The sequence below is a fragment of the Solanum verrucosum genome, unplaced genomic scaffold (genome assembly GCF_900185275.1).
Source record: "Solanum verrucosum unplaced genomic scaffold, falcon-dt-bn FXZP01000306.1, whole genome shotgun sequence".
Taxonomy (NCBI): Eukaryota; Viridiplantae; Streptophyta; class Magnoliopsida; order Solanales; family Solanaceae; genus Solanum; species Solanum verrucosum.
This window is the reverse complement of record NW_026020398.1, coordinates 3,023,671-3,040,229: the sequence shown is the minus strand read 5'-3', so window position 1 is coordinate 3,040,229 and position 16,559 is coordinate 3,023,671. Positions and strand designations below refer to the sequence as shown.

Sequence of the window (16,559 nt, the reverse complement as noted above, 5' to 3'; positions counted from 1 at the left end):
TCATCATTGAACATACCTGGGACAACATTGTTTCCCACTATGTAATCATAATCTGTAACAGCCAGGACATCAATAAAACTAAGAATCAGAGAAAATTAATAGTTTCATAATCAACTTCAGTTTTTTTACTATAAAGCACAACCAAAATAAATTCAATATGTGCAAAATGTACATGTCGAATCCTCAACTGTGACACAAAATGTTATATGGAAGTACAACCTTTGAAGATCTTCACACTGATCTCTACCAAAAGAACTTGAACTCTACAAATCTAATGATGTAAAGATTACACGCAACGGAATTATTGCCTTTTCAGATAAATCAACATACAAATTTTGAAGGGAATGATCAAATAGGCCAGAGAGAGACTCTGTTAGTAAAGCAAAAAACAACTCTCTCATACACCCCCTCTGAAAGAATAACAAAAAAAATAAAAGAATTGGAAACAGCTTTGCCATAATACATCCTTACTACTTCCTGTTTCCTGCTTTTCGCTTAATTTCAGTTGGCATGGCATGCCTCCCATTCCGCTGAGGTGTATGGCCAATTCCATTTATCTTTCGTGATGGTGAAGGCCCTACTTTGTTCCTGCAACAATCAGTTAAATGAAATGTTAAAGATGAAATGAGCCAGAATCGAGTAGAACAAATATGGAGGATGCTTATAACCGACACCCTTACTAGTTTGGAGATTGAAATGTAGTTGATTGATTGATCAACTCTTCAAGTGTTTATAAATAGGTGAATGAACGAGAGACTACCTTGTTTCTGGGCTCTTTGCATGCTTTGGATTTGATCTCTGGATCCTTGACTCATTCCCATTGGTCAAACTGTTTAGTTTGGAATTATTGAATTGCCAAAGTAAATCTGGATCAGACGAATCACTGGTCGTGGCATCAAATTCTTCCAGCTCATCAGCAGGAGTGATGTCAAAGTGGTCACCCAATGGGATAAGCTTACTTGATTTTTCTTGGCATAATTTAGATGATTCTGAAAGATATTTCTGAGCAAAGGCATCAGACATGCCATTTTCAGATTCCCAATATCCAAAGGGCTTCCCCACTCCATGGATAGTGTCCTGTTTGTTCACCATTACTTTGTCTATCCACTCACCTGTGCCCATGTCTTTATCATATCCCACGTAGTTTTCACATGGACCATTGACTGGTGGCCATGGAGGGGAATTTCCTAGTAACTCATCAAGATCATAGCTTGGCTTCTTTTGTCTGAATGCAGAATTACTGGATATCTGCACATTAGTAGATGTCAAAGCAAGGTCTTGCAGATTACAACCACATGCATCAAAATGGATGCTGATAAGAAACTTCTATAACATTTTCGTACTTTTAAGTGGGAGAGGCAGGTAGTTAGTCTCCACTTCTCTTCTTCTCCTTATTTAGTCGTATTAGTTAGTATTCACGTAATATCTTATTCTTCATCTGCTCTGTTTAATTTGCTATGTTGCTATATTTTCCTTTCAATCCTGACCTTGATTACACTTATTTTGAGCCGAGGGTCTATCAGAAACAACCTCGCTACCTCACAAAGATAGGTGTAAGGTCTGCATAAATTCTACCCTCCCCAGACCCCACTTGTGGGACTACACTGGGTATGTTGTTGTAAGAAACTTCACTAATGCTATCTTGTGCTCTAGTTTTGGTATAAGCTTATTCAAGTTTAGTGCTCTTCCAAGTATTGCTGCATCTATTTATTGTTTGAGCTAAAACACCACTAAACACTAAAAAACTTTGATAAATTATTCTTCAATAGAAGAGTTTGTATTGTGTAATAAATAATTGCACTTTGAGAGATAATCAAGTCTAGAGACTCTACCTCTATGTTGCCTACATCGTCCATTGGTCTCCTCTGGACATTTGAGTCGCCTAGAATTTCTCTTTTCAGTGGGTTAAATTGAATGGGTGATGGCTGCATGCCACGTGGACTGCTCATTACCTTATGCTGCATGGGAACCGACTCCTCTTCCTTTTTTGCTAGTGCTGCTTTCAAAGTTGCAATCTGATAAAACAAAGATATTGTCCTTCAGAACAAATCAATCTATACTAGGAATACTTTTTATACTGGAAAGAAAAAGCAATTAAAAGGAAAAAAAGAAGAAAAGAAAACCTGTTCTTTGAGCTCTTTGACATCTGTAGAGTCTTTATTTACTCGTGCAGCGCCTAGTTCAACAGTAGAAACACGTTCTGCAAATTTAAGTGTGCTAATTGTTTCTCCTACTGCTTCAGGCTCAGGGCTTATGTGAACGAACATCAAAGTTTTGGCTTGCCCTCCTACAAAAAAGTCATATACCAAAAACCAATCATTACTAGAAAGAAAGAAAAGTCACAAGAACAATCGAGTTTCATCATTTAACTTATATCCTACCAAGTGAGTCTTGAAGAAGCTGTGTAAGTTTGCTGTTACGGTATGGGACATGTGCATTCTTTTGGGCAAGAGCAGAGATAACATCACCCAAAGCTGAAAGAGACTTGTTAATGTGCTGAGCCTCTTTAAGTCTATCTCCTGTTACTTCAGATTTGTTCACTCTCTCACTTCCTGCAAGATCAACCAAATGCATACAACCACGAAGAATAGCTCCAGAAGCCACGTCTCTTCCCTGAACATGAACTGTTAGGCAACTGCACATTCAAGACCAGAAAGAATTAGCATCTCCACTATAAGTTTCTTACAAAGCACTAGAAAGTAAATTAAGAGAAAGAAAAGATTCTACATTCAGACCTGTGGGAGCGGCTACTGCGGTCGTTGAGCGCTGTTGCACCCACTGAACGATTCTTTTGCCCTAAATTCATCAGATCAATAACATCACAAGTTGAAGCTACACGAACCAAGCTTGCATCTGGTACAGTTAGTCCTTGAGAAGCACTACGGATTTCTAACGTAATTTTGGGTTAAGGAATGCAGGAAGTTTAAGGCTTTAAGCACGAGGGTTGAGAATGAACATGTTGTGTAAGAACACATAACTTAAAGTCATTTAAAAGTTCTAATATAAGAATGTTTGTTGCCAAACATTCAATATGGACAGAAGAAGAATAGTAAAAGATCATTAAAATGTAAATGACAAGATATTGAGAAGGATATCTTTTGTTTACACCATCAGAAACGAGGAGATCCCTAACTTGCTCATTGTATATCTCAATCATCTGTACAGACACATCATAGTGGACGATGTCCTTTCTTTGTTCTGTGAGAAGGAATAGATCACCCAAGGCCCTGTAGTTTACTCCTTGACTTTGTTCTGTGAGATTGTTAGGTCCCGTCTGAATACAGCAAAGGAGCTTCTTAGCACATACAACAGAAAGAATAAGATTTTACTTGTGATGGAGATACTTTTCTTTAACTAACCATTGTGTAGGTTTTTCCTGATCCTGTTTGGCCATAAGCAAAAATGCAGACATTAAAGCCATCAAGAACTGATCTTATCAGTGGTTGCGTATCAGAAAATACTTCGCCTGCCAAAAAAAGTAAGTGGAAACCACTGAAGAAAGCTGAGGGGTCACAGAATTAAAAGTAAAGATTCCAATCTTTATAAAAGTTAAGCATTAATACCATTTTACCAACATTATATGCTCTTTTATATTTGACATTTACCTTGAGTTGAGCAAGATCCAAATACTTTATTGAAGTTGAAAGACTTCCGCCCTCTGCCATTCTTTGATGGAATACTAATTGTGATGGTACCATCTTCTATGTGATCCACAGAACTAGCAGAATTAGATTGCCCAGGCAAAAAGGGTCTTACTCGACAGTAAATCCTTATGCTTCCTAATTGAGCAGAAACAGACAACTGTCAGTTCAAAGGCTGAGTAAGAGATGAAGAAAGACACAATGATGTGGTCTAACACATAAGAATGTTACCTTTAAGGTCCTGAACTTGATTATAGAGCTTGCGATTTTCTTCAAGAACTCTATGATAACCAGAAGCTGCATGAGCTAGGCCATTTATGTGCACGCCTACAATCCAACATATAATTAGGTGGAAATGCTCAATCAAGGAATAAACATAAATCCATGAGATCCCCACAGCACACAACCAAAAAAAATAATGAATTGTGCAATATTCCTACCAATATTATGCATTTCCTCATGAAACTTCATCTGCATGAACTGCATACCCGCTTTGGTAGTCAAAAGAGTTTGCTTCAGGTTCTACAATAGGACAGTAAGGCTCATAAGAACATAGAGGAGAAATTGAAATTTTCATCTTTGAGGGTCTAGTCATGCCTAGCGATCTTCAGTGCTTACCTTAATGTCTCTTTGCTGTTGGTCAACTATGGTGTAATGTTTCACATATCTTCTTTCAAGTTCTTCATCCGGCAAGGAGTCCGCTTTCTTCTCAAGGGTCACATTCCTTTGGTCAACCTAATTTAGAAGAAAGAAAAAATTGCAAATATGAGGGATCATGTCTTTTGACATGAAATTGTACTTCTCTAATTAAAACAGGTGGACATTGTAAATTAGATACCTCACCTTTGCACTAGCAGAAGTCTGTCTCATGAGGGATTTGTTATCACAAGAACCAGTTGAATCATCTGTAGTTGCTTTACTCTGATGGAAGGATGTTACATGGTGTGTCAGAGCATAAGATGACACATGTAAATAACATTACAAATGTAGAGTAACTATTCTACTTTTTCTTATTTGTGTAGCTATTGTAAGAAGGAATCAAAGGATGGAGTCAATAAAACGAGTTTATACAAGCATAAAAATGGAAAGAGAAAACTGAGAGCACTGAATCAATTGTGACTACTATGGAAGTTAGAATCCAACTTCAACAATGAATAATCTAGTAATTAGAAGATAGATGAATATTAGTAAACCTACCAATTCAATTTTGCTTGCAACGCGTTGCTCAAATTCCTGAACTACCTTGTTTAACACCGACTCCACAAGCTGTAGCATGCATAACATTTCTGAAGTTTAGAACAAATGGCACTATATACCAAATAAAATCACAGATTATAGCTAATAACTCTCCAGCAGTTTACAGGTGCTGAACTGCAGGAGTTTGCAGGAAGTTCTACCATCACATGCATATCATAGGTTGGGTCAAACAAAGATTTCATATCTTTAAAGTAAATGATTGTGGAAAATGTTTTTCTAGTTAAGATAATGTCTAGTTAACATATATGTGAAAGAAATTCTGGTGCAGGATTTGACGGTCATGAGTTGTTATGACAATACCAGACAAAAGAATTTTAAAGTCATCAGAGAGGACATCAACCATATCTGAAGAGCTCTTCGTGTACATTGCTTTAAATGCAGAAGGTCAATATTTCTGATGACAAGGAACCAAACAATATTGAACTTGTGCATTAAAAAATACTCATAATTTACAGTGAAATCAAGAATGAAAAAATATTTTTCAACTGTCAAGCTAACAAGGAAAAGCCTGAGTGACAAGGGGTTCCGTTCCAAGGACTACAAGGTCCAGAGTTATATTCTACCAGACAACAAGGTCATTTATACACCTAACAGTAAATTAACTTCCCATCTCCATTTTCCCCAGCAAAGAATATTTTCCATAATCAACCCAAAAAGAAAATTCAATGTGAGGAAATAACATTTCATAAGAAATAAAATCTTGGGCTATTACAATGTTAAACAATTTCCTACTAGTCTAAGTTCACTTGATTGCTTTACTACAAGTCTAAGTTCATTTGATGCTTGTGTGACACTCCTTAGTTCAGCTGAAAAGATTGAACTAGTGAAAGTAATTTGAAGAAAAATGTAGGAACAAGTGAAAAGATTTGACGCTTTCGCAGAATGGCTTCCACATTACACTACAAAAATGTAAAAGGAGAGTTTATCAAACTTAATGAATTTCAACTTACATTAGGAACCTCTTCTGGCTTCTTATCAGTTAGAATTGCACGAACAAGCATGCTCAAGGAAGAGCTGGACTGTAAGGAGAAGAGTTGTTTAATGTATCGTCCACTGAATTCATTATTCTCAATGAATGTAATGCTTTCCTCAGTCAAGCAGAGGTTACCTACCATTTTGTTTGTTTCAGCTTCAATGCATGCACCATTTATAGGTTTCTCATATATACTCCTTGACAATGAATTTGTGAATGGCTCCGAATTTTTCCGCACAATTTGTTTCACTGATGCATTTGATTTTATATTTCCACCAAATTTCCAGACTCCGGTATTACCTTCTTGCTTCCAATCACTGTAGGATTTAAGTCCCAAAACACAATTCACGATCCTTGATGATTTTCCTCCCTGATAATTGTCAAGAATGCAGCTCTATCATTCAATGACCCCTTACTTTTATAGAAGTTCCAATAACAATCATGAGAATGTCTGTACAACAACACTGGGACTCAATTTACTAAGAGTCCCATTGTGATAATAAACTACTTTGGACCCCCATCAAATGCACTTAAATCTTACCTGCTCCAGATCAGATGCCTCAAACAAAGGAATCCCCAATTCTTGCACAGCAACTAAAAAGTTTCTGACATTCTCAAAGTACTGGTATGCAGACAAGGCAGGTCCATCTGAGGTAATTGCAGAGTCACATGGACTCTCAACAACCTGTAGTAGTTGATCAATGATAAAGGTCAATCTCTGAAATGAAAAAACAACAATTCTGCCAAGAAATAGGTCCATTATCAAGAATCTTCTTTAATCTTAAACTTGCAATTTTCCTTTTCGAATGATCAATCTCTACCAGTATTGGATTGAGGGATAGTTGATTGATTGGTTGATTTCCTTTATTATAATTCGGGAGTAGATGGGGTTGGATTGATTACCTTGGGCACAGCTCCAGGTTGAATTTTATTGAGTACATTGCAAAGGATCATTCCACTCCTTAAACCAAGCCTGAACTCTTCCTCAGATGGTTCAGCTGGCAAACATTTAGCTCCAACAATTCCAACTATCTTTCTTATCCACGCTGCTGCATCATACCTCCTTCTTGCTACAATTCACACATAGGATCATCAGATCACTCTCAACATCAATGATTTGGAAATGATAGTTCAAATTTCCAACTTATGCTTCTTAAAATCACATGAACATGCTAGTAATTACATTGAATCTACAGCCTCATCACTCATGATCAGCCACAAAGTAAAAGACACAAAATATCAAAAAAACTAAAAATCAGTAGCAGAAAAGAACAGTAAAAGTTACCAGCTTCTTCTGCTTTACGGGCATCCAAATCAAGATTTCTTGATCGGCTATTATTTCCATGCTGCTGAAGAACATCCTCTACCACAGACGTCACCGAGAAAGACAATGCTCCATCAGCCGCCATTTTTTAGTTCAAACAGCTAAAGAAACCACCTTTATCTTGATAATACTAATGAATTCCTAAACATCAAAGTTCCCTAAAAATCAACAGAACCCCAATCAACAAATTATCTGAAAGAACCCAAGAATGAAAGGTCAGACATCAAATCTCCCAAAACCAACAAAACCCCAAGTAGCAAATTATCTCAAAAAACCCAAGAATGATAGGTCAGACATCAAATTCCCAACAACCAACAAAACCCCAAGTAGTAAATTCTCCAAAAGAACTCAAGATTAAGAATTCAGAGCTCAGAACAAGATCTAAACTGATTAACAAAGCTCAGAGAAGACACCAAGTAATAAAGATCCAATCTTTTTCTCTGTAATCTTCTTCTTGTACACACTACTAACTCATTCACCAAATACAAATTACACTACAAAGTACTAGTAATGTGTTATAGACTTCAGTTTTTGGCTTGCTTGATTCCTTTTTCTCTGCTTTTTTTCACCTACCCCTCAAACTCAACTCACCTCTCTCCCCACGAAATGCAAGAAAAGCGCTTTATTTGCTTTATACAAACAACAAAAAAAGAGAGAAAGAAAAAACTGCTGCTTTGAATTGAATTTTGTAGAATTTTAGAAGACACGTAGTTCCGAGCCTAATACCAAACCCCATTTGAACCCAATTTTTTTTCTCTCTCTCAGCGCGTTGTATGACTCTTTTGTCGAGCAGGTGGTTAAGTATTTGGGAGTAGAATTTCTATTCTAAAGTAAAAGTAAAAATGTATGAACTACTCTTTACAATATATATATACTAGATATGGGACCCCGTGCCAGCACGGGGCCCAATATATGTTACTGTTTCTGTTTTAATTTATGTGGTACAAATTTGAAGTTAATCAATTTTTTAGTATGTTTTTATATATTTTAAGTTGCTAATTATTTGTATTTAGAGTATGTTTTACGTAAATATATTAGAAATCACAATAATTAACAAGTTAATATAAAAAAAAACTTATAAAAAATTCATTGACTTTTGAAATTTCATTTGTATCACATAAATCAGGACCGAGTAATATATATGAAAATTACATAAAACGTACTATAACTCACAATAATTAGCAACTTAAAATATCTATATATCTATATTTCTCCCAATTTATGCGGTATAGATGAAATTTTGAAAGTTAACAAAAACTTTTTATATGTTTTGAAATATTTTAAGCTATTAATTATTATGATTTATAATACTTTTTACATAAAAAAATTATTTATATAAAGTATAAAAGAAAAAATTTAGAAAAAGGAAACATAAATGTCAGCAGGAGTCCAATCTATGTTAATTTCAATATTTTAATTATTGTAATACCGATTGAATTTGGAGAGCCAACTAAAAAATTTTAAAGGATTTTTTTTATAAATTTTAAGTTGTTAATTATTATAATTTATAATATTTTTATTAATTTTAAACCAATATATGTTTTTCTCTGTCTCAATTACATGAGACATATGGAATTCGGAGAGTCAACTAAAATTTTAAAATATGTTAAGTCGTTAATTATTATATCTTATAGTACTATTACGTGATTTTCAAATAAAATATGTATTTTTTAATTTCAATTTATATGTCATTGATATAATTACATATATTAAGTAATGAAGAATTAATGTGTAAATTATGTGACACCTATGAATTTTGGAGTGTAAATCAAATTAGTTATATGATTTTTTTTTAAAAAGCAGTTAATTATTACAATTTATAATACTTTTTATATATTTTTTAAATGATATATATATATATATATCTTTATGATATTGATATTAGTATTATAATAAATTAAATTTTATTATTTTAAATTTATGATCTCAATTGTCAGCCTATGCCACATTATAAAATGTTCCAAAGTAGATATCAGATTTACAAAAATGTCGATGCCAGCTAAAGTAATAAAATAACATCTAAGGGCATGAACCTATATATGTATATATAAAGCTGAATATTGACAATTTGATGTGACATCTCTCTATGACCAGTATTTGTATTAATCTTTTTTTTCCTTTTTTTGACATTTTATCTTTGTTTTGTATTTTTTATTTGTATTTAAAAAAAAAAGTATTTATGTCATACCCGATTAATTATGCCCTTTATAACATCCATTACACTAATATAGATTTAAGTAAATGAAAATGGAAGATGAAAAGATAAAAACTATTCATTTTTATAACTGTTTATAATTATTTAGCCTATAAAATAAAAACAAAATAGTTGAGCATTTGTAACAAATAAGAACAAATTTCTTCACTTTGGCTCATCTTCTTCTGACGATAATGATCAATATATGGTATCAACTTTTGTCGCTAAGATGTCCATCAAATTTCTAGGTCATGTGACTTTTTTAACAAAAGAGAAAGAGAGAATATCTCATTATTCTTGTGAAGACATTGATGTAAAGAAAGAGATTATGTAACAAAAAATTCTTTTCAAAATAAAAGACTTTTTGAAAAAATGTTTATTCCTCCTACAAGGAGAGAAAATTCATTGTGGTTAAGAAATTTATAAGAAGCCTGATTAGTGTTTCAAAGGGTAAGAAAAATTATTTGGAGAAAAAATCATTCTATTTATGGAATTCGTATCAAATTAGGAGGAGAACAAGCAAAAATTTATTTTGTCATTTGAAAAGAGAGAAAATTAAATATTATTTCTTTCAACCTCATTATTCTTCTAATTTCTTTCTTCTTTTATTTTGTCTTGATTTTTTGTATCTTTAATTAAAGTTTTTTTTTCTTATTTATCTTTAATTAAAGTTTATAGATATTTTCTTAAAAAAGAATTTAAAAAGATGATCATATTTAGTTCCTTTCCTCATCAATGTTATTAATCTCATAATTAGTGTTATTTATATTATTTTCTTAATTACTTTTTTTTCTTTCATTTAATTATTTATTTGAAGAAATTAGTTATTATAACTTTATAAGAATTACACATGTATTTTTACATAATTGATTTGTTATTTTTTAAATTTTTGGATCATTCTTCATCTTAAAGTTTCTATCTATATGTAATAATAAAGCTAAAATAGAAAATGTGGGGTGACACCTTCTTATAGCAATAGATACTTATTTATTCTGATCAACGTTTCTGACATTTTTTGTTATTTTTTCCTTAAAATAATTGTTGCCTCGATTTTTAGTTTTAGTTTTATTTTTTTAGCATTTTCTAATTTTAAAAGACTGAAAAATTTATATTGAAAATTTACAAAATATAAAAAATGATTTATTTAACTCCTATCATCATCAATATTATTATTAATTTGTTTTACTTCTTTTCTTAATCTTCATTTCATCATTAATGTAATTTATATCATTTTCTTAGATATATATATATATATATATTTGTGACATTTCTTAGAAGTTAGGATTACTATTTATTTAATTTTTAAAATTTTTGAATTCTTTTGTCATACTAAATACAACATGTTTTATTATAATTACATTTAATATATTAATCAATATGTTGTACGAATGAAAAGAAAATTATCATTTCACAAAAACAAAGGTTAAAATATAATTTATTATGATTAAGGAAAGATAAAATTATTATTCCAATATCCATAACCATATATAATACATTAAAAATTAATTGAAAAGCTGTAAGTGGAAAAGGAATCACCATTTAAGGAATCATTATTTTTAAATTTTTGGATCATTTCTTCTTGTAAAAGTTTCTATCCATACGTAACAATAAAGTTAAAATAGAAAATGTAGTGACACCATTCTTACTAATAGATAGTTATTTATTTTTATTAATTTTTTTGGATAATTTTGGTTATATTTTTCTTTAAAATAATTATTGCCTCGATTTTTTTTTAACATTTATTTTTAATTTTAAAAGATTGGAAATTTTATGTTAAAAATTTTAATAATAGAAAAAATGATTTATTCAACTTTTATCATCATCAATACTACTAATTTTTTTGACGTTTTTTCTTAATCTTCATCTCATCATTAATGTTATTTATATAATTTTGTTTAATCACTTATTTTTTCATTTTTAACTCTTTTATATATATAAAGTTGGATATGTAAATGATGATGTGACATTTCTTAGAAGTTAAGATTACTATTTCTCTAATTTCTCCAATTTTTGAGTTCTTTTGTCATACTAAATACAATATGTTTTATTATAATTACATTCAATATAGTAAACAACATGTTCTAGGAATTAAAACAAAATTATCATTTCAGAAAAATAAATGTTAAATTATAATTTTATTATGATTAAGGAAAAATAAAGATATTATTTCAATATCCCATAACCACATCAATACATTAGAAATTAATTGGATATAACTGTAAATGGAAAATGAATTACGATTTAAGGAAAATAAATGTTTGCAATACCATAATAATTAAGGAGAGAGTAAGATATTATTTTAATATCCTAATTCGGAATTTTTAATCTACTACTCAATTAAAAATAAAATGCATTTAATAACATGAAAAAGTTATTAGTTTAATATTTTTTCTCATTGTACTAATTCAATTCAATCAAACTTAATTTTAAAGATAAAATAACAGCTTCATTTTAATTGTTGTCAATATATTGCCAAAAATTATCGTGAAAAGGCTTTTGTTGCACCTTATTTTAATTTTCATATACTATTATTATTTTTTCTGTCATTTTTCAATGAATTTTTATTTCGATTTAAAATTTAGTGTTTATTTTTAAAACTCTGATGGTACAAATTAAGGTGGAGTAGAATATAATAAATGATGATTCTTCTACTAAATAAGAAGATATAACAAAATTGAAAGGGTGAAGGCTTTTTTTTTGTAAATGGATAGGAAATTCTATTAAGGTATCATTACGTCATTATTCAATATATTTTTAATATAAATTTCATTTGTTGATGCATTTGTTTAGTATTCCCTCTGTCCCTAATTACTTGTTTACTTTTCCTTTTATAGTTGTCTCTAATTACTTGTCCATTTTGACAAATCAAGAAAGAATATTTTTTTTACCTATTATACCCTCAATTAAATGACTAATTACTTTGAAAAATTGCAGAACTTTTCATCTACTTCATAATTAATAGGGGTAAAATGATAAACTCACTATGTCATTAATTGATTTCTTAATAAATGTGTAAATTTAAAAGTGGACAAGTAATTAGGGACAGAAGGAGTATTACAGTCTTATTTGACATTATGAGATATTTCTTAGACATTTAAGGAGAATGGTAGACCGAAATATATATTATATATTAAAGGATGAACTTCATGCAATGGAAGAATTTGTTATTAGCAAATATATTTTAACTTATTTGATAAAAAATATATTCTTCCTCATTTAATAGATGTAAAATTTGAGAAGCTTTATTTTTTTTCACAATCTTCATATTATTAAGACAAATAATAATATTACGATTAAACAACAAAGTAAATATAAAATTAATCAAAAATATTTAATTTAAATGATCGCGCGAAGTGCTGCCAACTTCTCTAATTTAAAACAAAAAAGTAAAATTTAAATGGGTCTACTATAGAATTCCTAAAAATCCAACTTGAAAAATTATGTTAAAAATGGAAAATAAAAAGTGAAATAAATTTAATTGAGAGTTATCCTTCGTCTGTCCCATTTTATGTGAGACTTTTTATTTTTCGAGAATCAAATAGTTTAAGTTTAACCATAAATTTGCGTATGATATCTTAATTTTTTAAATTTTTTTTGGAGAAATTAGATAAATAGTAATCTTAGCTTCTAAGAAATGTGACATCATCATTTACATATCCAACTTTTATATATATAAAAGAGTTAAAAAAGAAAAAATAAGTGATTTAAGAAAATTATATAAATAACATTAATGATGAGATGAAGATTAAGAAAAGACGTCAAATAAATTAGTAGTATTGATGATGATAAAAGTTAAATAAATCATTTTTTCTATTATTTAAATTTTTAACATAAAATTTCCAATGTTTTAAAATTAAAAATAAATGTTAAAAATTAAAAAAAAAAATGGAGGCAATAATTATTTTATTAAAGAAAAATATGTGTAGAAAAAGTAGAAGTAGATGAAGTAACTTTAGTTCATCTTTTTGGTGGGCCTCAATGTACAATTTCTATAGCTTTTAGTCCAACTCTTTAGTGCAATGTTGGTCCTCCAAACTCCCATTTCTAAATAAGAGTAATAATTAAAATTTTGTAGCATTACCCTGTCAGAGTACGCAGATTCGGGAGTTGCAGTTTGTGATTTTTACAATAATTTTAATTTAATATACAAATAATAACTGAAATTATAGTTGAATAATTAGCATATCAATGAAATTCCACTTGGTAGATATGAGAAAAAGAGGGATAAAGTGTATGTTGATCTTAAGGTACAAATATTTAGTAGTACGAGCGAATGTTAGTGGGTTCTCATTAACTCGCATATTACCTATGGATTTGCGCTTATTGTTATTAATTTGTTTGTCGTATTTTTTCTTTTAAATTCATTTCAGAAAAAATGTCTTTTTTTTCCTACTCATTATAACTTTTCATATGACATCTTTTAGAACACAATAAGACATTTTTGTTCATTTTACATATCTTTAATTTAAGATCATTAGATTTAAAAGTCATCTTTATTTTCTTAAATTTTGTGTCAAATTAGAATAGAAGGAGTAATAAAGAACCAAAAAAAATTACGGTGAAGTGATAACTACCTGTTAGTTTTTAATAGGAGATTTTGGATTTGTAGATTTAATCAGATCCAAAATAAATATCAGGTATTAGGGTGAAAATTAAAATAAAAAATAAACAATAATAGTAATAATAATAAGGAAATTACTTATTTTAAAAGTATTTTTGTCTCTAAATAGTTTATTCTCGTATTGTCAAAACATGTATTGTAATTTCATAATTTTTCCGCCACAGAAGTATTAAAAATTAAAAATAATAATAATTAAATAACTTCTTTTAAAAGTATTTTTTTATCTCTAAATAGTTAATCCTCGTATTGCCAAAATATGTATTGTAATTTCATAATACCGCAAACCAAATATTGCATCATGCATTCGATTATTATATTTTTCTCATGCGACCAACTATAAATGTTGCATATTCAAATTGTTAGTACTTATTTAAATTAATCTTTAAAAAAAAATCGCAAGTTTAGTTTTAAAAGTTGTTACTGGAGATTACAAGTCTAGTTTTGTATAAGTAATTTAATTTAACAAAAACAATAATCTTGCTTGATTGCACAAATAAATAAATTAAATTTTGTACGACAATAAATAAAGGTGCATCATGTGATTTCAAAAGTTATTTAAGGGAAAGGAATGTTTCTTAAATTGATTGATTCGCACCACAATGTAAAGAATCCAATGGGGCAATAGAGGAGTCAAAAGAAAAAAGATAATTGGGTCGGTTCGATATGAGGAAAAATATTTTTTTAAAATAAATAAATAAGTTTGTTAAGTAATTTTTTTAATTATTTTCTAATATATATTTGGCAATTAAGCATGAAATATTATTTTTTTTTAAATTGTACATAATCTAGATAAACACTCTAATAGGGATGTAGTGGAATGAGGGCTGGATAGAGTGTTGAGTAATTCAAAACGTCTCCTGATCTTCAACCAATTATGCGCTTCAATATAATTATTGAGAGTAAGTGCTATAGTCTATTTCCAATACTCAACGGCTTGATTGAACTAAGTCTCTGCAATTTCAAAATCTCCCTGTTGAATAGCCTGTTCTCCCCTGCCGGAATAGGTAGTTCAATTTCTTCCCTTAGAACCGTACTTAAGAATTTCTTCTCTCATACGGCTCAGCAGTCAAGACTTTTGGTGTCCCATTTTGATCTATACCATATCTAATAAGATTTCTCACACATGAAGTCTAGAACTAGAAGACTTAACATCTACTACATATACATAAAAAGTTATTATTGATTTTCCATCGAAGGAGGTTTGGATAAACCCAAGCCTTTGCTCCCACTCGGCTCTGCTTCAGCACTCCTGATAGGTTGTTAGAGACGGATAGACAATCGATGTGAAATATGAAACTTGTTTTTTCTGTTTTCACTAGAAAATTAATTTAAAATATATATATATATACCAACTAAACGTACAAATTCCATAGAATTAAAAATAAAATTTGTTACACAACTCTGACAGGAATGGGTCTTTTATAATTTTCTAGAGCATCAAGTAACAGCTACATTTTCAAAAAGTGTTACTGTTTTATCCCTTTATTTCTCAATAATTATTCAATTCAATTCTAACAAAAAAAACAAGTCTTATCTTTGGAAGCTACATGGATGTTTATAAATTTATTATAATAAATGGAGAAATAAATTATTGGTATTTGAAATTTAAAAAATTGGCCAGCAGAAAACGATGAAATGTGTCACCTTCAAAACAACTTAATATCACTGTTTATTAGCCCACAAAAGAACTAAATATATACAACTATAGTAGTTGACAATTTATTTCCCCCCAACCTACATTCAAAAAAAAAATTCAAAATTGTGTTACTATACAAATTAGTCAAGCTCTTTTATTATTGCATATTCAACTACTTTAAATTTCCTATCCAAAGGAATGGCTAGATTTTATTTATTAGTACAAAGTTGGATATCAAATTCTTATTCATTTTAAATACATATTTACTCTTGTATTTAATTAAGAACTATAGTACGTAAGTTATTACAAGTCATAAAGTACCTCTAGACTAAAGCCATTGAATTTTTAGAAATATAGAATTCATAAACAAACTTTGCCCGACAAGCATACGATCGATTTGATTTGAATCACACCCTCACTTCATGTCTTTTGACAGCGGTTAGAAAGGAAATGACTCTATCTTTCTCCTCCGATTCCTATTGTATTGCCCAAAGGCTTCTCTTTTTGTTGTGCTCGTTGGATCATTAAGCCTAGGTTTGGAAGCTTTGATATTATAGTAATTACTCCTATTTAATTTCTTTTCATGCTTGTGCTTGGATCTTTGTGTCAATATTGTTGTTCTTCTTCAATTATATCCCTTTGTAAATCATATAGGATACGTAAATTATATAAGTTTAATCCAATGCGACGAGCCCAACTGGCCTCTAACCTCTGATCTCCTTATAATATATCACTTGCTGCACCAACTCAGTTTTTTACTGATTCCAATATGTGTAATATCGTTATTATTATAATTCATCATTTTGATCATCAAATCAAATGAAAAACCTCATTAGAAAGTTAAAATAAAATTCCAAAATCTCAATCTTAAATATTGTGCCACCACTTACTAATTAATGGGCCACGTCTCAGT

General features: G+C 30.1%; 1 protein-coding gene across 1 annotated transcript; it reads right to left on the bottom strand.

Moving 5' to 3' along the window:
- Positions 1 to 120: 120 nt before the first annotated feature.
- LOC125839558 (kinesin-like protein KIN-14I) lies at positions 121 to 7,907 on the bottom strand. Its single transcript, XM_049518546.1, has 19 exons — positions 7,157 to 7,907; positions 6,775 to 6,941; positions 6,413 to 6,556; positions 6,011 to 6,241; positions 5,849 to 5,917; positions 4,839 to 4,907; positions 4,485 to 4,562; positions 4,260 to 4,376; positions 4,082 to 4,163; positions 3,873 to 3,968; positions 3,606 to 3,779; positions 3,360 to 3,466; positions 3,096 to 3,274; positions 2,736 to 2,894; positions 2,382 to 2,635; positions 2,124 to 2,287; positions 1,833 to 2,015; positions 761 to 1,248; positions 121 to 588 (listed from the first exon to the last, which is right to left on the bottom strand). The coding sequence occupies exons 1-19, from the start codon at positions 7,278 to 7,280 to the stop codon at positions 471 to 473; spliced, it is 3,003 nt and encodes a 1,000-aa protein (XP_049374503.1). The 5' UTR covers positions 7,281 to 7,907; the 3' UTR covers positions 121 to 470.
- Positions 7,908 to 16,559: the final 8,652 nt, after the last annotated feature.

Coding starts and splice junctions, on each gene's coding strand:
- LOC125839558 (XM_049518546.1), bottom strand. CDS start 7,280: ATGGCGGCTGATGGAGCATTGTCTTTCTCGGTGACGTCTGTGGTAGAG. Junction 6,557..6,774: donor AACCTGGAGCTGTGCCCAAG/GTAATCAATCCA, acceptor CAACTACTACAG/GTTGTTGAGAGTCCATGTGA. Junction 3,969..4,081: donor TGAGGAAATGCATAATATTG/GTAGGAATATTG, acceptor GTTGGATTGTAG/GCGTGCACATAAATGGCCTA.